The sequence below is a fragment of the Sphaerodactylus townsendi genome, linkage group LG07 (assembly GCF_021028975.2).
Source record: "Sphaerodactylus townsendi isolate TG3544 linkage group LG07, MPM_Stown_v2.3, whole genome shotgun sequence".
NCBI lineage: Eukaryota > Metazoa > Chordata > Lepidosauria > Squamata > Sphaerodactylidae > Sphaerodactylus > Sphaerodactylus townsendi.
The window spans coordinates 99,865,057-99,891,628 of record NC_059431.1 but is presented as its reverse complement, the minus strand read 5'-3'; the positions used below and the strand labels follow the sequence as shown (position 1 = coordinate 99,891,628).

General features: G+C 44.4%; 1 protein-coding gene across 1 annotated transcript in view; it reads left to right on the top strand.

The window, feature by feature from the left end:
• Window positions 1–26,572, top strand: part of SHB (SH2 domain containing adaptor protein B) — a 179,632-nt gene that overhangs the window by 122,882 nt on the left and 30,178 nt on the right. The window contains exons 4-5 of the mRNA XM_048504287.1: window positions 16,701–16,863; window positions 17,766–17,885. Of these exons, the coding sequence (XP_048360244.1) occupies window positions 16,701–16,863; window positions 17,766–17,885 (283 nt within the window). The remainder of the gene's footprint in view (window positions 1–16,700; window positions 16,864–17,765; window positions 17,886–26,572) is intronic.

The window sequence follows — 26,572 nt, the reverse complement described above, 5'->3', positions numbered from 1 at the left end:
AGACTCTGATCCTTTAAAGAACATCTTGGCCCTCCAAAGCCACAACCCTGTAAAATTATTGGGGGCAGTCCAGGAGTACATTTAGGCCAAAGTGGTGTTTCCAAAGGGGTCAGTGCCATATGTATCGGAAGTAGCACAGCAGTGGCTATTTGTAGATCTCAGTATGTGTATAGTTGCCAGGGTTACAGCTGAAGTGCAGCCTCTCTCTGCCATTAGGGCTTTCCAGACCCTCATAAATCCATGGTAGCCTTTTCCTCCTGCCTTAGAGGTGGGTTTATGATGACTCTGAGTTGTTATGAAGTGGCCGTTCCTTAAAAATGATGCCACAGCACAAACCACTCAAAACCCACAAGCATTTTGGTCTCTCTGACCACTGGACCTAGGGTTGCCAGGACCCCCTGGCCACTGGTAGGGGATGGGAGAGGGGGATTGCCAGGCTTAGAAGAAGAGTTGGTTTTTAGACGTCACTTTTCTCTACTTTTAAGGAGTCTCAAAATTGCCTACAGTCATCTTCCCCTTTCTTGTGAGATAGGTGGAGCTGAGTTAGTTTTGAGAGGACTGTGACTAGCCCAGGATCACCCAGTAGGTTGCATGTGGAGGAGCAGGAAAACAAAACTTGGTTCACCAGATTAGAGTCTTCCACTCTTAACCACTGCGCTACACCATGCTGGCTCATCTCAATTGGGAAGCTTCTGGAGATCTGAGAATGGAGCCTGAAGAGGACAGGAGCCACAGGGGGTTGCAGTGCCATAGAGCCCACCCTATGAAACTGCCACTTTCTCCAGATGAAGTGATCTCTGTGCTCTGGAGATGAACTGTAATTCCAAGGGATCCCCAGGTCCCACCTGGAGGCTGGCATCCCTATTGGGTGGTTTTCTTTGGCACCCAGAAGATTCTGGAGACCTTAGGGATTGGGGAGACCATGCTTCAGCGTGAGGGTAACCCAGAGGCTTTTTGGACCCACAGCTTTGTAAGCGTCTGCACTATCAGTGAAACTTCTTTCCAGTGTGACCCAAATTGTAAAAGTCAGGCTGCATATCATGATGGCAACCCCATGTGTTTTAATTGTGATCTCTTCAGAGGTATGAGCTTTGCAACGAGCTTTGTAATTAAAAAAAAGCCTGCTTTTTTCTCCTTGGTGGAAGTAAGCCAAGTGATGAAGTAAGCCACTCCTCGGTGGAAGTAAGCCAACTTCCCCCTGAATCTATCGGGCCTTTTCTCAAGGACCCCTACGCCAAGTAGTAAGAGTGAAGAACTTTTGAATGGTAATTAGATACCACCATTCTTGTTACCTCTCCCTATCCATGCCAGTGTCACAGCCATCTTTCCTGATCTCTCCATGAAGTGTTCCTAGATTCCCCTCAGCATGCTGAATTGCCTTTGTATCAGTATTAGCTGTGAAAGTCAATATTTCCTTCAAGGAAGACAGTGCTTATCAACTGGAATATAGAAGTATTCCATGTATTCCCCTCTAGGAGAGAATTATCGCAAACAGAGAAGATTAAGACTTGTGTTTGGAAGCTAAGCTGAGGGGGAAGGTGGCATAGTATAACCCAGTCTCATTAAATCTTGTAAGCAGGGTCAGTACTTGGATGGGAGACCATTAAGGAAAATTTTTGCAAAGGAAGGCAATGGCAAACCACCTCTGTTTTTCACTTGCCATGAAAGCCCCTTGCTGGGATCACCACAAGTCAGTTGTGTCTACAATTATACTTACCTGTGTATATTTTTAAAGCTTCCACCTTGAAAGTATTTAAGAACCTATTATACTTTACAGTTTTTATCATATTATTATTTATTATTTATTCAATTTAATAACCCACCCACCCCCTAAGGGCTTATAGTAAAACTCCTGTTTTGTTACAGTAGCCAACTTGTTGACAAGTGTAAAATGTGGTTTGAATCCTGTTAATGTTAGGTAGATCTGTAACTGGTTGACAGATCACACCCAAAGAGTTCTTATTTAACAAAGAATCCTGGACCCAGATGCAACACTTATTTTCGCACGCCAATAAAAGTTGTTCTCCTCTGAATCTTGGTCTCACTCCGAAGTATAGAATATTACCTGCATATTTTCATAATCTAACAGCATCAGTTTTGAGACGTGCATTTATGCAAGCACGAATGAACACATTGCCCTCGGCTGACCTCAGAGGAAGATATTTAAAGATCCCATCAAAGGACAGATTATGTCATTGCCCTGACAAGCAAAAGAAACCATAACACACATCTTGCTATACTGTACTCAGCATAGCTCCCTAAGAAGAGTCTTCATTGATCCCCACCTGAATACTGATCACTTAAACTCTGATATGGGCGAGACTCGCTATCTTTTAAATGATCACAGTCCAAGAAGAACTGAAGATGTGGCTAAGTTTCTAGCAAAGGCATTTAATCCCAATGTTTTATAAAGTTTTAAATGTTTATACATGCCAATAAAGGTCATTTGTATTCGAGTTCTTATTAATGGTTCCTCATCCTTTCGGAGGATGACAAGTGGAATGCCTCAGGGATCTGTCTTGGGCCCTGTGGTACTCAACATCTCTATAAATGAATTGGATGAAGGAATAGAGGTGATTCTCATTAAATCTACGGACGATACTAAATTTGGAGGGGTGGCAGACACAGTAGAAGACAGAATCAAAAGACAGGATAATCCTGACAGGCTGGAAAACTGGGCTGAAACTAATAAAATGCATTTCAACAGAGCTAAATATAAAGTTCTGCATTTAGGTAGGAAAAATCAGATGCGTAATTATAGGATGGAGGAGGCTTGTCTTGGTAGTTTTGCGTGCAAAAAGGTCCTGGGAGTTTTAGCAGGCCACGCATTGAAATGAGGCAACATTCTGATGTGGTCGCTTAAAGGCAAACATGATTTTGGGCGGCAGCAACAGTAGTGTCCAGAGCTTACAATGTGATGGTATCGTTTTACTCTGCTCTGATTAGAACTCACCTGAAGTATTGTGTTCAGTTTTGGTCACCACAGTTCAATGAGGATGTTAGCAAGCTGGGACGTGTCCAGAGGAGGGCAACAAAGATGGAGATCAAGTCCTACGACAAATGGTTGAAGGAATTAAATATGTTTAGTCTCGACAGGAGATGACTGAGAGGTGATACGATAACGATTTAAAAGTATTTAAAGGGCTATTGTATTTTTTTAAATGTCAACCACATATAACATACCCTGTTTCCCCGAATATAAGACATCCTCTGAAAATAAGACGTAGTAGAGGTTTTGCTGAAGTGCGAAATATAAGGCATCCCCTGAAAGTAAGACGTATCAAAGTTTTTGTTTGGAAGCATGCCCAACGAACAGAACACAGAAAAATAAGACATCCCCTTAAAATAAGACATAGCACATCTTTGGGAGCAAAAATTAATATAAGACACTGTCTTATTTTCGGGGAAACACAATAGAAGTGGCTTTGCTGGACCCGGGAGTGGGGGGGGGGGGCGTGTGGCTGCCTCATCTGGCCCCAGAATAGCACTGGGGTGGGGTGCCTGAACTAGCGAGTCTGCAGTGGGATGAGGTGGCTGCCTTGCAGGGGCAGGGGTGACTTTTCAGGGCCATGAGCCAGCTAAGACAGCCCTTCCTCCTGATCTGTCCTGACAATTGGGAACAGAGGTATGTGTGTCTCAGTTGGCTCATGGGCCTGATAAGTCCCCTCAAGAAGCTGAATCCAGGCTCCAGGCCCCGAATCCAGTGGTAGGATTCAAATAATTTAACAACCAGTTCTGAAAGGACTCAGCGGTGGGATTACACCAGTGCTCTGAACTAGACAAAGAATTAGCTACCAGTTCTACCGAATAGGTGTGAATAGGCTGACTCCCGCCACTGCCCGTATCTGACACTCCTGATATAGATGATGGTGGAAATTTGTTTTCTTTTGCCCCAAAAGCTCAGATCAGAACCAACAGGTTGACATTAAGTCGAAGCAGTTTTGGGCTAAGTGTCAGGAAGAACTTCCTGACAGAGGAGTTCCTCAGTGGAACAAGCTGCCTCTGGAGATGGCGGGTTCTCCTTCTTTGGAGGTTTCTAAGCAGAAGCCAGATGGCCATCAGACAGCAATGCTCATTCTGTGAACTTAGGCAGATCATGAGAGGGCAGGAAGGCTTGCGTAAGTTCTTAGCTGTCATGACTCTTTGTTTCATGCCCTGGGAAATGCCAAATGCCGCTTTGGGGGCAGGAAGGAATTTTCCTCCAGGTCTGATTGGCCAGAAATCCTGGAGGTTTTTCCCTACCTCTGGGCATATAGCAGAGATCACTGGGAACAAGGGGGAGGTCGTGAATTTCCTGTGTTGTGCAAGGGATTGGACCGAATGCTCCTTGAGTCCTGTCCGCCCACTCTTTGTTTCTGTGTCTCTAACAGTTCTGTCGAGGTCTGCCGGTAGTGATGGTTGTTCCAGTTCTAACCAAAAGCCCTGTTAGATGACAGACGTGTTTTAACTCCCTTGAAGTATTAATTTTGATTGTTTTCAAATGTGATTTAATGTCTGAGCTGCAATGTCCCATACAGGTTTGGTGACTATGCGCAATCTAGGCAACTGGTTTTGGGGCTGGCCCTCCCCTCCCCCTTGGAGGCGGCATATAAAAAGCTCAAACAGTGGCTTGATTGTTTGTCTGACACTGAAACGGTGATCTGAAGGTTTAAAACATGTTGTTTTTACAATAGCAAAAACACCTCCAGCCGGAGGGTATATTCACGGGCTGAAATATGTTCCCGAACTATGAATGCAGAATGTGTGCAATCCTTTGGCCTGTGTGTTTGTGTGTGAAGAGTGTGTTGAAAGCTGGTAGATGTGGTTTTGTAATCCACTGATACTGATCAATGTCATAAATCACTGGTGGCAAATGACATGGGAAGATGGGGAGTATGCAGCTCTCTGGCATGGTAGCAGTAGGCCTGGGGCCTAGTTTCAAGTGAAGCTGGCAGTCCCTTTTCTGCACTGCCCAGATCAGCAAACTAGAGGCAGTAACCACACAAAGCTTTATGGTCTGTCTGTGTTTTACCAGAATGGTTCAAGACAAAGGAGTGACTTTGGTAAGAGTTTGCTGCCATTGAGGAACCGTTGCTCAACTTGTAGAGCCCATCTTTATGGGCCAAGAGTGCCAGGTTCAACCTGTTGGCATCTTCAGTTTAAAGAATTTTTGGTAGCAAGTGCTGGGAAAGACTTCTGTTCTGGAGATCCTCCTGACTGCCAGGGTAGTGATGAAGCTGGCCTAGGTGGACCATGGCCTAGCATCAGATAGGTTCATGTGATATTTAATACTGATATAAATGGACCATGGCACAGCATCAGGTAGATTCATCTGATATTCCTAAATATCAGCATGGTATAATGATTAAGCGCAGTGGACTCTAATCTGGAGAACCAGGTTTGATTCCCCACACCCTACATGGCTGCTTGGTGACCTTGGGCTAGTCCCAGTTCTCTCGACTCTCTCTGCCCCACCTACCTCACAAAGTGTCTTTTGTGGGAAGAGGAAGGAAAGGCGTTTGTAAGCCACTTTGAGATTCCTTGTAGGAAATAAAAGCAGGTATAAATCCAAACTCTTCTTCTTCTTAAAGCCTTTTATACGCAGAAGAGAGGAAGGGAGAGGCCCATAGAACTTTACTAAAGGAATTGTTGAATTCTCTGAAGATGCCAGCCACAGATGCAGGCGAAACGTCAGGAGAGAATGTTGCTAGAACACGGCCATACAGCCCGGAAATCACACAGCACCTCAGTGATTCCGGCCGTGAAAGCTTCGACAATAAATTGTTGAAGTGTTCGGTCATATAGCTGAGGGGAGCAGGTCTGCACACAAAACCCCAAAAGCCCCAGTTTTCATGCTCGCTCAGGATTCTAATAGTAATAATGTGTACTGTCAAGTTGCACCTAACTCTTGGAGACTCCAGGACAATAAGGTTTTCAAAGCAAGCGTTGAACACAGGTAGTATACCGTTACCCTCTACTGCATAGCAACCCTTGTCTTCTTTGGTGATCTTCCATCCAAGTTCTAACAGTGGCAAACTCTGCTTTGCTTCCGGGCCACAGCTTGGTAGGCAGATGAGATCATGGCTGTTGGCCAAAAAGCAAGAATGAGGAGCAGAGCAGATTAAAAGGCGTAATAAGATTATTATTTTTTTGGCTGCTTTGAGTGTCCAGTAGAATTTTGGGACAAAAAGGTGAGTTCAGGTGCCCCTTAACCTATGAGAAACCTGTCTGGTGCGAGTAGTTGGGATAAATGTTGTGTTTTCCTGGCTTGAACAGGTGCTCAGGAGTTTCATCATCTAGGTTTGCTGGACTGCAGCCACAGAAAATGAGATGTTATAAGATGTATAGAATTAAAGATGTCGCAAACAGTAGAACAAAGCCTGATTGTATTCCCACTGTACGGAATCATTGTGATGGGCAGGTTTTATGTGGCTTGTATTTAGCGAGAACCTGATGGGGCAAGGGATACACACTGTATCCTTGTATTCGGTCACACATTGCACCCCTTTATGCCAGTCAGTACAAGCCAGGTCACTCAAAGTCTCTGTGAACACCCTGTTTTGCTTTCTGAGTAACAGTAACCCCGTGTGCAACATTTTACTTTTCCACATTGGAATGCATGACTTTTATAGTCTGTCTCAGAAAACGATGTTAGTAGGGTTGAATATTCCTCCACCACTGAATGCAACAATGTTCAACCTGGGTCCCAGTGCCTACCTCACCCTGACACACACACACACACACGCACGCACGCACGCACGCACGCACGCACGCACGCACGCACACACACACACACACCCCCCCCCGGTCCATTTGAAACTTTGAAAGTAAAAATACAGTGAACTATAAATCAAAGTACCATATTCAGTAATGCACAACATAATGATTTTGACAAAGCTGCATGTAAAATGAATGCTACTTCTCAGATTCATTTGGGACTATATTCTAATGCAGAGGCATGCAACTTTCTCAACTGCTGCACCTCAGCCGACCTAACTAACATCTTTATTTGAGGCCCCTTCCGCACACGCAAAATAATGCATTTTCAAACCACTTTCATAACTGTTTGCAAGTGGATTTTGCTATTCCGCACAGCTTCCAAGAGCACTGAAAGCAGTTTGAAAGTGCATTATTCTGCATGTGCGGAATGAGCCTGAGACAGAGTATACTCATGACCCTTAGTGACTCTGAATGTTCAAATTCCAACCTTCTCTCTTCATAGATGTGTGCTGCTTTCCATTTCCCAGTTGTATTAGAATGTGCCTGACTGTTGGGAGGGGACATTCTTTATAATACAAGAACCAGATTGAAGCCTATAGCACCTTAGAGACCAACAAGATTTTCAAGGTGTAAGCATTTGAGAGTCAAAGCTTCCTTTGTCCCTAAGGAGCTATTGGACTTGACCTAAGCTTCAGTGAATCCCTGCAGAACTTCAGATGCTCAGGGACTCCCACCCTATCAGTTTCTGTCAGCATGGCCAATTGGCCATGCTGGTAGGGGCTGATGGGAATTGTAGTTCCTGAACATCTGGAGAGCCGCAGGTTCCCTACCCCTGATCTAGCTCTTCTACTGCAGACCAACATGGCTACCCACCAGAAACTGTAACAAAAATATCTCACCAGTGAGGAACCACAGGGCAGCTGTCCTCCTGTCTCATCTCTTCCTTTCCTTCCACTGAACAGCAGCGGCGTAGTGGTTAAGAGCAGGTGTACTCTAATCTGGAGGAACTAAGTTTGATTCCCCACCCTGCCGCTTGAGCTGTGGAGGCTTATCTGGGGAATTCAGATTAGCCTGTACACTCCCACACATGCCAGCTGGGTGACCTTGGGCTAGTCACAGTTCTTCTGAGCTCTCTCAGCCCCACCTACCTCATTGGGTGTTTGTTGTGGGGGGAGAGAGGGAAAGGAGATTATCAGCCCCTTTGGGACTCCTTACAGGAGAGAAATGGGGGGGGGGGTATAAATCCAACTCTTCTTCTTCTTCCATTACTCTCCACCTCAACATCTTCATCCCTTGGTTTAAGCAGTGCTGCTACAGCAACCCAAAGTCCTTCAAAATGACCTTTCAAGACTTCCAATACCATTATGAATTTCCATAGAAACTGGGCAGACATTGGAATGCTATGTCTGCCATTGTGAGGCATGCCCTGGACACCAGGTACGAGATCCTTGGGGAGACAGCAGGCACCCCACTCATTGCCCAGTCCTTGGCTAAGCACTCAGTGGAAGCCAGGGGGCTTCGTTTCCATCTGGGTTGCTAAGGCATCCCAAAATACTGCCTAAAATCTCAAAAGACTTCAGTAGCAGGTGTTTTTTTCATTTTTCACTTGCCTTTGCAGCCATCATGGTCTGCGATGCATTCCTAATGCATGCGCAAACTGCTAGAACCCCCTTTTTTTGCTTCCATACAACATAGGTTTAGGCAGAAAAAAACCCTCACATTTCCTGCATCCCTGGGAGCCTGCCCAGATATGCAGCATGGTCCTTTTGCTCCTGGCCCTTTTGCATGCATTTTTTTATGTTACAGCAGTTAGCATCCCGCCTGTCTTCCAGGAAACTCAAGGTAGTGTATGTAGCATTCCCAGGTTGCTTGGTCTCACATGCATGCGCCGCCCTGACCCAGGTAAGGTTGGGTGAGTGAATGAATCGCATGCCTTCAGATAATTTCCTGAGACTGGTATAGACCAAAGAGGCCCCTGCTATTTTTCTTGACCCTTTTGCTAGACCAAAAAGCATGCTCTCACTGTGCTGCTTCAGAACTCCTTTCAGCAAGGGGGTAGATTGGGGTGGAAAGGAGGGGCGGGAAGCAATAAGCATTTATTTTAGCACTAACTTGCACCAGGGTCTAATCTGGGGAGCTGATATTGGCTCCCCACTCCTCTACAGGAACAGTGAACTCTAATCTGGTAAACTGAGTTTATTTCCCCACTCCTCCTCATTAAAACCGCTTAAGTACCTTGGATTGGTCAAGGTGTCTTTTGTGGGGAGAGAAAGGGAAGGAGTTTGTAAGGCGCTTAAAGGAACAGAAAAACAGGATATAAAACCAACTCTTCTTCTATACCAAAAGAGCTTTTTGCTGCAATGAAATGGCATTCTCAAATGGAAATAAGTTTTTGTTATATTGCTTGGAAACCAGATTTCAGATTCACTAATGGAGAAATGCTTTAACTTAATTTTTAATTTATCTAATGCATTTAAGATCCCACTCGTACTTCAGAGATTCTCAGAGCACCTTACCTGGCAATCTCACGACCGTTTTGTTTATGCTGTTTAGGAAGACGCTGATGGAAAATGCATTATGATTTCCATTACCGGAGAAGGTTAGGAATTACCCCATTTCTGAAAAATGTATCGTTTATCTATTGAAATTCTATCTTGAGCTTTCCAAAATAAGTCCATTATGAAACCTATCATATTCTGAATTCCTAAACTTCCTGTCAAGGCACTGACAGCATGCAAGGAACCTATTTGCTTCAAGAAATTTAGTAATTAACAGCACCACCCTAAACCTGAAATGTCCCCAGAAGCTAAAATGACTAAATCAGTGGTTCTCAACCTGTGGGTCAGGACTTCTTTAGGGGTCGAACAACCCTTTCACAGCGGTCGCCTAAGACTCTCTGCATCAGTGTTCTCCATCTGTAAAATGGATACATGTTAGGGTTGGGGGTCACCATAAGATGAGGAATTGTATTAAAGGGTCACGGCATTAGGAAGGTTGAAAACCACTGGACTAAACTGAGGCTGTTGTACTTTGGTCACATTATAAGAAGACCAGAGTCACTGGAAAAGAAAGTAATACTAAGAAAAGTTGAAGGCCACAGGAAAAGCGGAGGATGCAACATGAGATGGATTGACTCTATAAAGGAAGCTGCAGCCCTCAGTTTGCAAGGCTGATAACGAGAGGACATTTTAGAGGACAGTGATTCATAGGGCTGCCATGAGTCAAAAGCAACTTGACAGCACGTAACCTGCACCTAAAAATGGTTACACTCTTCTAAATCCACTGGTGTCCAGTATAGATTACCCCTTCCCAGTATGTTCACTCTGGCCACAAGGAGAGAGAGCAGGCACAAGCATACTGGTACTACCCCTGCCTCTACATGTTTATGCGAAGAAGTAAATGTTGGATTTATGTTTCTCTCCTGTAAGGAGTCTCAAAGTGGCTTACAAGCTCCTTTCCTCTCCCCACAATAGACACCTTGTGAGGTCAATGGGGCTGAGAGAGTTCCGAAAAACTGTGACTAGCCCAGGGTCACCCAACAGGATTGTAAGAGTGCAGAAGAACATCTGGTTCACCCGATAAGCCTCCGCCAGTCAGTGGGGAATCAAACCTGGATTTTCAGATTAGAATCTACCTGCTCTTAATCACTACACCATGCCGGGTGAATGCATGGAGGAAGTGCTCACTCTCCCTTTGGTCAGCAGTGTTTTTAAAAGTGTTGCTGATCCTGGGGAAGGGAATATTTGGGGACACCTTCTCCAAAGTGTTCACCTCGTGCAGACCTCTTGACAAAGGGTAAGGCCAGCACACTTGTGCCAGCTCTCATTCCCTGTGGGGTACTTGCTCATGTGTGGGGAGTAGTATACTGTGGGGGTTCGCGTATACTGAGCTTGAGAGCCAGTGTGATGCAGGGATGGTTGTGCTAGGATCTGAGAGACCCAGAAGCAAATCCCCGCTCCACCGTGGAAGCTTTCTAGGTGACCTTGGGCCAGTGACACACTCTGGTGGATTCCGCATGGGCCAAAAACAACGGTGTGAAAATGGTGTAAAATGGTTTAAAACAGTGTAAAAGGCTTTATAATGCTTTCATACCGTTTTCACACCGCTGTTTTTGGCCCGTGCGGAATCTGCCCTTGAGCCTCACCTGCCTCACTGGTTGGCTGTGGTGAGGATAAAATGGAGGAGAGAGGGATATAAGCTGCTTTGTGTCTCCACTGGGAAAAGGCAGGGCACGCATGCAGGAAATAAGCAAGCAAAATAACTCTGCTTGGCACGGCACTGTGCATGTTCCCAGCAGCCCAAAGTAACTGCCTACAGAGGAAATGGTTTGCTGAACCTGTTTTAGGTTCTGGAAATAAGTATATTACTAATATCAGTTCTAAAGTGCCTCATCTAGAACACAGTGTAGTAATTATTCAGAGAGATGAGCTGTGCCTTACAATCAAGTGGGAGGGAATGGAGGGTTTAGATTCCCTTAGTGAGGTTAATTATTGTTCTGTAGTTCCCAGATTCCCTGGCTCAGTGGTGGCGAACCTATGGCATGTGTGCCAGAAGTGGCACTCAGAGTCTTCTTTGTGGGCACGCGTGCTGTCGCCCCAGTTTGGTAACTTGACAGTGGCATAGCGCCAAGGGGGCTAGGGGGATGCGATGCACTGGGCATGCACCCCTGCAGGGGCGTGGCAAGGGCATTCTGGGGACGTGGCAGTGGTGTTTCGAGGCATTCTGGTGGCGTTCCAGGGCAGGGTGGGGGCATGGGGCGCACCCGCACCCCAGGTGCAGTTTCCCCTTGCTCCGCCCCTGGCACTTGGTCTCTAAAAGATTCGCCGTCACTGCGGCCTGGCTCCTCTTCGGTTTTCTTGTGGCAAGAAAAAATGAAATTGAGGCGCTGAGGTAAAAGCATGCTGTACATGAACCCACACACTATGTTCCCTCCATGTTTTCTTCCCTTCTGTTTATTACTTATTTTGCTTGTCTCAAAGTAAATGTATGAAAAGGTTGAAAATCGTTAAGTAAATAAATCCCCAGCTTCCCAGCAAGTCTACCATGAGAATTTCTTATTTTAAAAACATGATATTGTAAACGGTGCACTTAGAATTTACTGAGCATTTGGCATTTCAAGATGAAATTTTCTTCCAGCCCTCGCATGCACAATTAGCAGAGTTTCTTGTTTGACTTCCGATACATTAAATAATGCTACTTAATTGCTTGTTGTTTTTAATTACTTGTGGGTTACCATAAGTGTATTAGGTTTCGTTGCTACTGTTTGGCTGTGTGATTTGTCTAAACACAAATATTCTTTCAAGGGATTATGCGCGCATCTTTCATAAAGCATTGCAATCAATGTTGGATATTGCTCTTCTGCAGAATAAATATGTGAAGCCTAATTAAATTTTGTAAAGCATTTGCATCCATTAATTCTTCCCACCACCTTTCCTTCTGGATTACGATGTTGTGAGTTTCAGAGCACTTTAATTTAGTTGAATTCTTTTTGTAATTATGCCTTTCACGCAGTTCCAAACTTTTCCTGAGTGCGTGTGGCACCGTTGCTTGAAGGACAGAGTTTGTGACAATGGCATGCATGTCTGTTTTCTGTATTTGTATGCAGTGAAAAGGATATACTGTTCTCTGTCCCATTTCAATGGGGGAGTTTTTGCTTAAATGAGTATGAGCAATGAACTTTTAAATTGCTTAACTTTGTTCTGGAGCCTCCCTCATTTTTATACTCTTATAAAATTTAAGCTTCCAGTTCATTAAAGACATTCTCAGACATGTACAGTTAAATGAATATTTAGGGAGCTGTCTAGCTCCTTAAAAGAAATTGAGTGTCCCCTCCTTCAATATGTTTCCAGTCTTTGTCAGGAAACCATATAAATTCCTAGAACTACTGCTCTCTGTTTTATAGCTGCACTGACAATAAAGCAACTGAAGAGCAATCTCAGTAGATAAAGGAAACAATTTCAGCTGTTCATCCAAGGGCATTTCCAGCCTTACGACCAATTATGGGGGGATCTTTGTCTTGAAAATAATTTCCTGCAATCCCACTCAGAGGCAAAGCTATGAAATTTTATCCCAGCTCTCCAAGAATCTCAAATCTTGAATTTTACACATGGAAATGTTGGCAGCCGCTGTGCACATTTCTCTCTCGATCCAAAAAGAAAAATGCAAAATTTGAACTTTGGGTATTTTAGGTTCTAAACTCATTTTTTTTTCCTCCAGAGGTAGTTTGGAAATCTGTGGAAATCGGCCAAATTTGCAGTGAGCCACACATGTAGTCAGGGGCCAGTTCCAGATTTTGGTGGGCCCTGAGCGTAGACTACAGAGGGGCCCCTTTTCTCTTCTGCCTATCACTAGCCCTTCCTCCCTTCCCACTTGCTAACCCACATACCAGTGCATCCTTCCCTCACACCGTTAGGAGATGTCTGACCACCTGCATTCTCAGATTCCCTGTCAATGCTGGACAGTTCATGGGGCTGGTAACATGGATGGCAGAGTTCTGACAAGCAAGTGTGTGCAGGGAAGGGCACATGGGCAGCAAGGGAGGCAGGCTGTCATTGGCAGCCCTGGGGCCCTGGAAGCTGCTCCACTTCAGGGAATGTAGGCACCAGCCTTGCATGTATTATACAGTGAAGGAAGGTTGGAATGCAGTTGCCAGCCAGCTTTGCAGCATGACTATCAGCAGAGTCAGAAACTTTCAGCAAATGCATTGAAAACTCTTGCTTTGTGCATTTGCAGTTGAACAGTGGGAGAGAAACTGAAACTTGTGTTGGCTAATGCGTGTGTTTAGTCTGAAATGTTTGTTTGTTTTTTGCTCATCTGTCAGCCCAGAAGAGCTACAGAAACTCTGCGGAGGGTCTTGGGTATCACAGAGTTTCTGAACCACTTCTGTCCCGTATGCATTCTTTTTCCTTGGAAAAAGCAGTGGTTATTTGTTCTCCTGCTTTGGCTTCACAATCCCCTCATCAATTTCTACTTTACAACAAGGTAAACTTTCAGGATTGGTGGTAGAGGTGGTGAGGGAGAGGGAAACTTGTCAAATATACCCCTGCTTCATGTAACCCTCTGCACTCTCAAATCTCCCAATCTGTACGAGAGGCTGCTTCTTATTTTAACCCCACTGAGCAGCAAGAAGAGTTTGCTTATCAACCCGGGAATGTGTACCTTCTGATTTCCCATGTTGCCTGAAAGTCCTCTGGAGGCAGTGGGGCAATTGTCCTTCACCCTTCCAAATCAGGTTGGGGAAACATCTCCCCTTCAAGGAACCAGCATTAGGCAGGGCTGTTCTGCAGAGATGTATAGAAAAGCAAAGGTTGAGTTGACCAAGCATCTGTTGCTCTGTGTACTGCCCTGAAAGGTTACTTCCTCTTTCCACCACTTCCTGCCAAGTATATTTGCTGCCATGACTGGATCTTTGCTTTGGAGAAAAAAGGATAAGGAGGGAAGCCAAACTGGAACAAGGAAAGAAGCCCCCATCTGCTCCTGATCTTCTGGGAACAGCATCCATGGATTGTTCCCAGTGTCCCAGCATTCCCGCTTAACCTGGTCAAAGTCTCAAACACCCCAGTCTAAGCATTCAGCAGAACTAGTTTCACAGTGCAAAAATACAGTTGCTAGTTTCACAGTGCAAAAATACAGAGCACTTAAGAGAGTTTCCATTCTGTACCGTTCAGTGTGTTCTTTGAATGTCTGATTGTCTGAAATAAGAACTGCTGATTAAACTAACAGGCACAGGCTACCCCCTCCTTTGAGTTTCCCCAGTCTTTTTGTGATGTGCTGGAAATATTGAAAAAGCAGAACTCTACTGAAGGCTGCGGCCTCCAGCTTGTTTGGTCACACGTAAGAGAGTGCCTCAGTCTTTAAATTGGAATACAGATCAGACAAAGCTTTCAACAAAGAACACCTGTGTTCGCTCACACACACACACACGCACGCACACACGCACACACATATACACAAGTATAATGCAGACACATATGCCTGTCAATCTCATTACCCTTGGATAAAGTGCATAATGAGGAAGATACATCTGTTTTTTCTTTGCCAAGCAATGTGAGGAGTTTGCATTCCAAAAAAAACCCCAGTTCTTGCATATACCATTTCTGAGTAAGATTTAAGCATCTGAATCTGGACAGTTGCCCAGAAAATGTTTTGTTCATTCTAGACTTGTGAAATGATGGGAGCTGGAGTTTATCTTTCTTTCTCACCAGACGTTGATTTGACTTGCACTGTTGTGAAGGAATTGGCCCTGACAGTTCTCTTTTGCTCCAGCTCTAATCCACCTTGATTGGACAGCTAAGAAATGTTTTATCCTTGAACTGGTTTTGGACTGGTAGTACAAATGTATTGGAATGAATTCTGAGCTGGAGACTGTAGGTCCGCATTCAAAAAGAGTAATCGGGATGCCGTTCAAGCCTTCGTTGAGAGGAACGGGTCTAAAATTGCAGTTGTGTACACTTTCCTTGGTTATTGAACACCTGGAAGTCCATATAACAGTTGGGCAGGGGTGTCGGACTCATTTGTTAGTTGGCCTGGACATGACACAAATGTGCAAAACGTGCAGATATTCCTATGACGCTTTGTACAGCGTGAGAACAGTGTTTTACATTACCGGAGAAACGGAACACTATCAGTCCCAATGTGGCATGAAAGTTTTCCATCCCAATATGTTGAAATAAGCCTGAAACAAGAACAGTTGGCTGACTGTCACTTATGTTATTCCAAGTAGCAGAGTCAAAAAGAAGACGTGCATTCTCAGCAGCTCCCATGAAACGGGCTTCTAGACATCTCATGGGCATCAGGGAAACCAGAGTTGATTCCTTTCCATAACCCTGGATTATTTCGGCAAGACATTTATTAGCACTGAGGAAGACTCTCAAAAATGCAGACTGCATTCAGCTTGCTTTGCAACTAGTTGCTGTATAGTTTTTGCATCAGATCCTCTGAAGATGCCAGCCACAGATGCAGGTGAAATGTCAGGAGAGAATGCTGCTAGAACACGGCCATACAGCCCGGAAACTACACAGCACCCCAGTTGCTGTATATTTGTTGCATCTATACCGGGGTCTGTATTGGCTGTCAACTGACTGGGATATCAGCGTCTATCTCAATATTTTGCAGCTGAGAACTTTCATGCCAGGTTGGAACTGGTAGTGTTCAATTTCCCTGGCAATGACAAACATTGTTCTCCTGCTGTGTCATAGGAATTTTTTGCACATTTTGCATGTGCGCACTGTTTCACTCTTGCACTTTAAATAAATATTTGTGCCTGAGGTTCATCCCTTTCTGTAATTGGCAGCCAGGGGCCAGTGGTTCTTCTGTTAATTAGGCTTCTACACTGTACCCATCAGTTTTGTTTGGATAAATGTGACTTGGTCAGACTGGGCCATTGGGGGAGGGGATTGGCTTCATCAGCTGACAAGCCCCCAACAGGCTTACCTGCCTAGCCAGCCCAGATTGTTGTAGTCATCTACTATAGGAAGATGACTACCTCGGCTGGCAAGTCCACAGTGGGCTCACCGGGCCAGAACGGCATGAGAAGGGTTGGCATTAAGGTGGCAGCTGCTTCAGCTGGCAAGACCACAGTGGGCTCCCCAGCCTCTTGGGCTAGACAAGCCCTCTCAAGGGACCAGATCCAGCCAACGACCCCATGTTTGACACTAGCGAGTTAGAGTGTTTGGTTGGAATCTGAGAAACTCAGATTTGAATCCTCACTTTGCCATGGAAGCGTTCTGGGTGACCTTGGGCCAGCCATACACCGTCACGCTAACATATTTCACAAGGTTGTTGTGAGGATAAACATGCAAGAGAGGAAAACAATAGAAGCCATTTTGGGTTCTCACTGGGGAGAAAGGTGGGTAGGATAATGAAGTACATAATGCCAAGAGAACTGTGCTTCATGTGGTTTAGAATTAAGGCTTTTTATTCTGTATTGTGTTTTTTTAAAAAAAACACATGTTATTTGATATGAGTTTAGGAAATAACTGTTGCTTGAATATTTTTTCCAGCTCAGTTCAACGGAGAAATGAGGCAATCTTCCCCTTCCAGTGATCGGCGTCGACAGCTTCGAGCACCAGGAGGAGGCTTCAAACCCATCAAGCACGGTAGCCCTGAGTTCTGTGGTATCCTCGGGGAAAGAGTGGACCCAACAATCCCACTGGAAAAGCAAATGTAAGTTAACTTGCAGTGTTATAGTTTGGGTGGAGGGGTATAGTGGGTAACAGCGGTGGAGTCCAATCTGAACAACCAGGTTTGATTCCCCCCTGCTCCACATGAGCGGCTGACTCTCCACGTGATTGGTGGACTCTAATCTGGAGAGCCGGGTCTGTTTCCCAGCTCCTCCACATGAACCCTGCTGGGTGATCTTGAGCTAGTCACAGTTCTCTCAGAACACTCTCAGCCCCACCTACCTCTCAAGGTGTCTGTTGTGGGGAGAGGAAGGGAAAGGAGTTCATATGCCATTTTGAGACTTCTTACGGTTGAGAAAAGTGGGGTATAAATTCAAACTCTTCTTCTATTGTCAGGAGCTGTTGAGTCACTAAATGTGACCATAGCTATGAGGTCCATAGTACAAAGTGCCATGGTGTGCTCTTTTCCTAGTCTTTTGCTTACAGTATATTTACATTTGCTATTCTCCTGTCAATCGTGTGTTTGGTGGAAAGTGGTGATAGAAAGTGCTATCAAGACTTAGCCCACTTTTGGCAATCCCCGTGGGGTTTTCAAAGCAAGAGACAAAGAGAAGTGACTTACCACTGCCTGCTTCTAAGTAGAGTCCCAAGACTTCCTTTGTGGTCTCCCATCCAAGAACTAACCATAATCAGCCCGCCCTAGCTTCCAGGATCTGATGGGATCAGGCCAGCCTGAGCTATCCAGGTCAGACACAGACTCTCTCTCTGTCTTCATAGACAACCATCACCACCTACTGTTTGAAATGGTACAGAATTCTGCCACGTTCTGCTGCAGAATGTAAATTTATAAAGTTAAGCTGGTTACAGTTTCTTATGTGATACAAATATTTTGAAAATGTCTCCCCTCCAAAAAAAAATTTAATTGTTGTGTGGTTTCTTTTGTAGATGGTATCACGGGGCAATCAGTCGGACAGATGCAGAAAACCTGTTGCGGTTATGCAAAGAATGTAGCTATCTAGTGAGGAATAGTCAAACTAGCAAGCATGACTATTCTCTTTCGTTAAAGTAAGTATGACTTGGAAAAGCATTTATGACTGCACATTATTTAGCAGATTCCTTTGGGGGTGTGGGGGTACAGTAACAGCAAACAAAATCTGTTCCTGCATTTTGATGTTAGAAAGGCTTCTCAATGCCCCATAGGAATGTTAGAATTCCAAGCATCAAACTGATTTGCTTTGAATGACAGTTCTTAGATTTGGTTGTAAGGCTCCTGGGACATGCATGGGTTTTGTAGCAGTTGTCTGGCCCCGTTTAACAAAATACCCTTTATCTGTTCTTGCTGCTGATTAAATTGTTTTTGCTCTTCTTTTTATTTCTCCTGGCCCAGCATTTAATAAAATCTGCTGTTTTCTCTTCATTGCCCTCCCCTGAATGGATATCTTAAACAGTTCTTTCCAGACAAGTGAATTACTGTGTAAAAGTCGCCCTGTGAACCAAAGGGGGAAAGGCAAAGAAATAGCTTTGGCTTGACAGTTGTTTGACTGGCCAAATGTTCGCAGTTGACTAATGTCAGATATTCTGAAAATGCTGCTATGTAGGGGATATTTTACATTCAGTAGTTCTTCATTTTGTCATTTATTAGCACAGTCACCTTTAAAAACTACCTTTCTTTAAATAGTTGCTGTTACTTTATTTGTTTTAATGTCTTTGTTGTTTTTTTACTTGGGTCTTTTGGTTAGATAAATGGCCATTTTTCTCCCTAGTCTCTCAAGTGACACCTTGAGACGACAAGATAAAAAAACCCCTCCTCTCTATGATCTGGCTTCTTGACCAATTAGCCTGCACTAGTTCACAAGATACCGTCACGGTTTCCAAATTATGAAAATAACTTTGAGAGTTGTTGGACAGGATTAAGAAAGAGAAACATCACTGTGTAATAAATACGATACACAATAGTAAATATTAGGTATTATAAATTAACAGTTGCCATAAAGGGGTTGGGCAGGGCATGACAAGAAATCCTGGCTTAAAAGTATAGTTCAGCAAAAGGTCCTCTATGGAAAATGATCAGCATAAGATTCAGATACAAATAAGCATGTGATGTTCGGTATAAATGGAGAGGTGATGACATATTTTAGGTAAGGCTTTGCTTCAGAATTCACTAGTTGGAACCCCAGAGGCCCAATTTGGCCCCTTTTGGGGGTGACACCTACCCCTGGCACTGTCAAAGAAGGAAAAAAGAAACACAAGACAGGGTGAACAAAACTCCAGAGATCTCTGCACCATTGTTGAATGCTCCGTAACAACATTTTGGCTGTGCATGGTGCATCTGGCTAAACTGTGCCCCAGGCATGATGGTTTCAATTGAGTTGGTGCTTATACCTTGTGCAACGCGTATATCTGCCCCTGCTAAAGACAGAACGTGTTCTGGAGCCCTCCAGGACACCTCAGAAGACTCTGCAACACATTCCAGTTTCAGATATATTGAGGACTTTGAGCTACTGTTTGCCAAGGGTGGGGTGGGTGAGCATTGCAACCAGATGCCAGCAAGGCGAGAAAGGATTAGACCTTTTCCTTCAAACCTTGTGTGAAGTGGAGCTGTGCCAGAATTAGATGCCGATCAGAGCTTTAGTTTTGGGGGACATATTTATTTGGAACGTAGTGAACTCCCAATTTCATGGTTATATACTTCCTAATTCTTAATATTTATCTTAGTGCACCGCCTGCTTCCTTCAGTCTTTTGGCTGAGAAGAGAAACAAAGTGCAGTGCAGTTGTTTGGAGTTCATGAAGATTTTTCCCTCTTGCTCTGTGATTGAGTTTCCTCCCTGTTTGGCAGCGGGCCAAGATTTCCCTTTGGTTTTTCTGCTGTTGCTGATATAAGCCTGCATAACTTTTAGCTGATTTGACTTTTGTTCCTCCCGTTAGTTTTCCCTTTTGCATTCCTCTTCACTTGCAATGCATTGTGTATGTTTATAATTTTAGATGCCGGTATCAGAGAACTATGCTGCCCTAGATAAGCTGTAATGACTGAAATAATACAGCTCTGTCCCCACTTCTTATTGAAAACTTATATGTGGTCATTTAGTTAACAGCGCCATCCTAAGCAGAGTTTACATCGTATTGTTGAAGGCTTTCATGGCCGGAATCAATGGGGTGCTGTGTGGCTGTATGGCCGTGTTCTAGCAGCATTCTCTCCTGACGTTTCACCTGCATCTGTGGATGGCATCTTCAGAGGATCTGTTAATAGGAAAGGAAAGCAAGTGGAGTATATATTCCTGTGAGTAACAATGAAGATAGCAAGGTCAATAGCTGAGGGCATCTGAATCGAAGTAGCCTGGCAAGTGAGTAACAATGAAGTATGTAGCATGTGAGTAACAATGAAGATAGCAAGGTAGAAGATACTATCAGATCATCTGAAGATGCCAGCCACAGATGCAGGCAAAACGTCAGGAGAGAATGCTGCTAGAACACGACCATACAGCCCAGAAAACACACAGCACCTCAGAGCTTACATCCTTTGAAAATAGCAGCCTAAAAGGTATGCAGCTGTGCTCTGGATGACATTGTGAAGCTGGGGTGTCCAACTCTTGGCCCTCAAGTTGTTCATGGACCACAATTTCCAGGGGCTGATGGGAGGGGCAGATGGGAACATCTGAAGGGCCAGAGTTGGACACTCATGCTGTAAAGCTACACGTTTTGGAAGCCCTTGTGATTAGAGTGTCAGATTAGGACCTGGGAGACCCAGGTTCAAATCCCATTCTGCCGTAGAAGTTTGATGGGTTATCTTGAGCCAGTGATACTCCCAGCTTAACCTACTTGACAGGATTGTTGTGAGAATAAAACAGAGTATTCTAAGCCACTTTGGGTCTTCATTGTGGAGGAAAAAATGGGTATAATGAAGTAAAATAAATACATTTTAATCAAGACTTGCACATTTTATGATCTTTAGGAAAATACGACCCGGGGAAGCCGGCACGGTGGCCTTTCTAGTGCCTAACTGCCCCCTTGCTTTTGCCATTCAAGTCCACCAGCAAAGCCCAGAAAACTCCAGCATGACCTTTTTGGCTTAAGGTCACAGGTTGTTTAAACCTGGTTAAGTTCCCACCAGAAGTCATAGCTAAACAGCTGCAGGTTTGTGGTTCTGGGGAACTCCTACTCAGAAATAGCTTCTCTGTCAGAACAAAGCAGTGAACAATTTTTACTGCAGTTGTTGGGGGAGGGAAGGGAATTCCCTCACCCCACCCCCAGCTCATCAAGTTGTCGAGGTGCCTCAAGTGGGACACACTCTTCTGTGGTGGTCTGTCTCTCTCTCCCATCAGCCGCATTGCTCATAAACTAATCCATCTCGTTGCACCACAAAGCACGCCAACTGTTTTACTTCATGGTTTTCCCGGGCTGTGGCATGTGAGGGCGGATTCCAGCCGCGGGCCTGGAACGCCAGCAGTAGCTGGGAGCAAAAAATGGATCTTGTGTGAGGCACCAACTTCTTCTTAAGTGACTGAGATTCCAAAGTAAAAGTGGGCAAATCTAACAGGCACATTCGGGGTGAGGTTTCTGTGGACTGGAGATGGACTGGTCCTTCAAGTGTCCAGCTTGATAACTTCTGGTTATGTGACAATCAATGACAGTCTGTTTTTTTGCTGAGTTGGAGTTCCCTGTGGCTCCCATCGAGTCCTATAAGACATGTGTTGGGGTGGGGCAATACTTGCTCTTTCCCAAGAATTGGAAAATTCACCAGGAATGATTTTATACCTACCTAAGCTGCAGACGTTTCTGCACACTCTACCGCCACCACGCCGGCAGGAGTTCCGCCGGCGTAGCGGGAGCCTGCTCGGCTAACGCTAAGCGTGCGAGCAGGCAACGGGAGGCCGGTAGAAGGCAGGGCGGCTCCCGCGACGGAGTCAGCTTCTGCGCTTTTCCTCGCCTCGACACAGAGTTCGGGCTTGACGCTGCCCCTCCGACCCCTGGAGGTCGGAGGACAAAGTGGCGGCCGCCACGCTTCCGCAGGCTTAATGCAGGGAAGCCACAGTAAGTGGGCTGGGACGAAAGCTAATAAGTCGCTTTCCAGCCGGGCAAAGGGGTTCCCGCACTGGCTAATCAAGAGGGAAGACGACATCTCTTCAACAACAACAACCCTTAAAGGGTTAGTTGTTTAGGGCGGCTCTTGACGCCGCCTCTGGGGAGGGGAAGAGGCGCCAGGTTGCTGCTGCCTGCTGCGGGACCGGCGGTGCCTGGGGCCTTCCAGGTTCTGTGGCTGTGAAACGGGCCGTGCAGATACGGCCTCTGTCTCTCCAGTTTATTTTTTTCCTTTTCACCCATGAATGCGAGCAGCTACCAGTAACTCATATATTGGGGGTGGGGCAGGAGAGTCCCTCACTTTGGTACAACATCTTGGGAAGGACAAAACCTCTCTTCCCCACTCCACTCTTGAGATCTGCGTGGCCCGGAAGGATACCTTCAGAATCCATAGACATGCCCTATGTCAGGGGTGTCTGTCACCTCTGCCCTATGTCATCATTTCTTAGGGTATGGCTGCAATATGTAGGCATCGTTTTTCCTGTTCTTTATGACAACAAGCATTTTGGTACTTCACAGATAAACACTTCTTACCATAGGCCTTCTCCATCCAATTTATAATTCAGGAATTGAATATGGATATTGCTTGTTGAGAAAGGCCTCCTTCCCAAACTCTGTGGCCTCATGGATTTCCTTCCGCCGAAGTTGTACGATCAAGCGGGTCCATAAGTCCCCTACTAGACCGACTTATGTGCCTGGCGATTCTGAATGGACGAGACTCCCCACATCTACTTCCTTCTCAAATTGGTTTTGTTCTCCCAAGACCTGCATGTCAAAAACTGCCCACGAACTGTAACATTTGCTTCTTACCTGTTTTAAAACAACCACCACCACCAGAGTTGCTGCTTGTGTATCTCCCTTTTGAATGCACATTCCCACCTGAAAGGAAGTCATCATAAGCAGACGCTACTTCTTACCTTTCCTTCTTCAGTCCCTTTCCCTCCTTTCTCCCTGCTGTGTAAAATGAGATTACAGACTCCCAGGGGAGGAACCTGTCTTTTTTGTCCTCATGCAGCTCTGAAGAGGAAGAGTTTGAATTGATATCCTACTTTTCTCAACCATAAGGCGTCTCACAGTGGCTTACAATCTCCTTCCCTTCCTCTCCTCTCACAGCAGACAGTCTTGTGAGGTAGGTGGGGCTGAGAGTTCTGAAGAACTGTGACTCGCCCAAGGTCCCCCAGCAGGCTTCATGTGGAAGAGCAGGGAAACAGGCCCAGTTCTCCAGATTAAGATCCACCACTCTTAATCACTATACAACCCTGGCTCCATGCTGAAGTGTCACTCGCACTGATTATAAATAAATCTTTAAGGTATTCATAATCCTCCATCTCCACCACCTGTATTACTTTTGGGGTTGCAGAGAGGTGTATATTATTCCCTTAAGCAGGGTTAAACTCTGGTCAGGACTCTACTGGCAGTACAAAATATGCTTTTCAGTACCAAGTAGATGATTTAAATGATTGCACGCTCAGCTTGTAGCAAAAAAAAAACCTCTTGATAATTTTTTTAAAAGATGTTATTAACCCCCTTTGTGTCACCTGCTAACAATTCTATAATTTAAAAAAAATCAGATGGTTGTGGTTCTTGGATTTTCTCAAAGCATGTTCATTTCATCTTGAAGCTGCTGGAATTTTTAGGGGTCTAGCTCTACAGGCTTAGCAAGGGGAAAGGGACCCAGTACTGGTGCTGCCCTCCGCCCCAGAAAGCCCCTCGCTTCCTGTCTCCCCTGAACTCTCACCACACTCTTCGGAAAAGGCCTGGTACAACAATCCCACCTCACCCCAGCCCCTTGGAGCTACGCCTCTGGGTTTATTATAATAGTCATGGCTTTCAGTGGCCACCTAGAATGGAAACAGGGCTTTTATATCATGCAGAAATGCTGCTTACTAGTTGTGACAGAGGACATGGAGGAAATAAGAGTGGCAGGTGGCACGGTTAGACCTCAATGGCAGTTGTGTTCAAAAATTCGTAGAAAGCAGAAAAAGAAAAATCTAGCAGTGAAGTATTAAAGATTTCCAATATGCTAAACATCTAATATAACAGAATATTGGTCCTTATGTCGACATCTGACAGCTGACACTAGGCAAAGTAAAAAAAAAAAAGAATTGAATTATATTGCATTTCTTGGGCTGGAAGGTAAAACTGGGTGATACCTTCATATGTCGTTACTTGTTGGTTTACTTTTTCCAGGGGAACAGGACTGAAGACTTAGCCCATTGATTCAGAAAGCCATGAAAGACATCTGGAGTGCATGCTCTGGCTCTGAAGAATCTTATAAGATTTTAGTTGCTTTTCATTGGTCCCAGAATATTGTTGATCTCATCAAACAGACGCTTGGCTTTAAAAGACGTGACAAGCATGCTACATGATTTTATGGAACTGGCATTCAAAAGAACAAGAACAACCATTTGACTTACTTTGACTAGGGCTAAAATAAAGAAGCCAGGAGGAATCACCTTAAAATTTCTTAGTTCAGATTTGGAAAGCCTGTAATAATCCATATTACTGACAATACATCAGCAGATTCTGTTGAGGGCTCCTAACTTTGACTGTTGAGAATACTCATTCAGTCCTTTGTCTCTGAGGATCCACTACAAACAATTTAGAAAGTGAAGGAAATACAAGAACCTGCCTGCCTTGAAAACTGTTTGATGTCATTTCCTTGGAAAGTCTCCTGCCCGAGGGATGGGGGTGTCCTTTCCTAAGGAAATTTCTCATGCTGCTTAAATCCCCAAGGAGATATCCAGTCCAAGATATGCTAATCCAGAACTGTGCCACTGATTATCTCCAGAATATTTTAATATTGGTAATCAGTTGCTAAATCCATAGTCTTGTGCTCGTATCATGGGTATGTAACGTTTACAGCGTAGAACCAATATGACAAATTCTGTTATGCATTCCATGGCAGTGTGGGAGTTGTAGAAATTGAAGGTAGATCCACAGAAGCAGAAAAAGTTAAATTTGTCTTCAAATATAGACTGCATTGTAAATGGTGATCATGCGAGATTGTAGGAGGAGGCTTCAGGTATCATGAGGATGATACTATCATGGAATAATGCTCACTGAAACAACTACGGCAGCCCTGAAAAACATGAATTTGGATTCTTCAAGGCAGAGTGTGGCCTTTGACTTCACCAAAATTTTTATTTGACTCCTTCCTCCCAATCAAAAAAAACAATATAAGCTACTCATGTTTCCTAAAATAAGACAGTGTCTTATATTACCCTTTTTTGCTCCCAAAGATGCTTTAAGTGCTCTTATTTTCAGGGATGCAGTCTTATTTTTTCCGCTATCCACAGCTCCATGCTCTGGTGTTCTGTTCGGCATTGGCATGCTTCCAAACAAAAAACTTTAGCTATGTCTTACTTTCAGGGATGTTTTATATTTCGCACTTCAGCAAAACCTCTACTACATCTTATTTTCAGGGGATGTCTTATTTTCAGAGAAACAGGGTATGAGGTAATTTTTCGTTTGCTTAAGAAGGTCTCTTTGCTATTTGGAACTCAAAGTATGGGTCAAGGAGGGAGAAGGTTTGCCACATTTTAGAAAAATTGTTGTCCTGAATATGAAAATTATATTTCCCCATGAATGTGGGGAGCTGTGTGGTGTGTCTGTTTACTCCCCCTTACATATGTAACTTGATATCTGAGGAAGGACTGAATTCAACCAAATCAGACGACTATCCTTTCATTGGGTGTAGGAAATTGCATGGCAGAACTTGGGATCTTGGAACGCTGTCTTTCAGTCTCAAAATGGTTCTGGTTATGCATTGTTTCTGTGATCTTTTAAGACAATTCAGTTTTTGCCTTATCTTCAGTCACTGCTTATTGAAGATGATTTCATGGCATTATCACAAAAAAAAGCATGAAAATGTCATACACCAGCAGCAATTGACATTAAATACAATGTGTGGGGGAGGGGCTTTTTCCTCCATGCATTGCCTTTCTGTTCTTTTGTTTTATTTTTGCATCTTCTGTATTAGCAGGTATAGCTCTGCCATGTACAGTCTAGTTTTGCGATCTGAACATTTTTTTTATTAATGTGCTAGTACTGTGATATCGTTATCATCAAAACTGGGGATCTTTTATCTTGTATTTGACTTCCATTTGGAACGCTCTTTTGTTTTTCAGCTGACAACTATGATTTTTTTGGGGGGGGAGGTAGCATTAGTCACAAAGATTCAGCTGCCACAATTTCAAGGTGTGCTGTTTAACAGGCCAGTCCACACATTCCTGTTTGATTTATGCAGTGAAAGAAGATATTCTTTCTTTTCCCCTAACTGTAGACACGGTCTGATCTGTTTATGTACTCATGGCAATAAATCTTGATTTGGAGCTTCAGTGGCTCCAGAAAACACAATTTTCTTCATTAAAACCATCTACGAGCTGGCAAGAACTTTTGTGCCAACAAACAGAGTCACCGAGAAGCATTTCAGACTTTCACTTTGTTTGCAAGGCAGATAATAGAACGGGAGGATAAACTTAACGTCAATAAGGTCAGAGGGGGTCTGCTGAGCTGTCTGGCTTTGACCTCCTTTTATAGCACAGGTCAATTGCATTTCCTCCAGTCATTTTGCCGTATCAGGCTGGCTAAGCTGAATTCCGCCAAAGCGATCTTCTAGGAAGGGCACGCAAGTTTAAGTCTTGAATGAAGATGGTGACCTATGTGAAAGGCC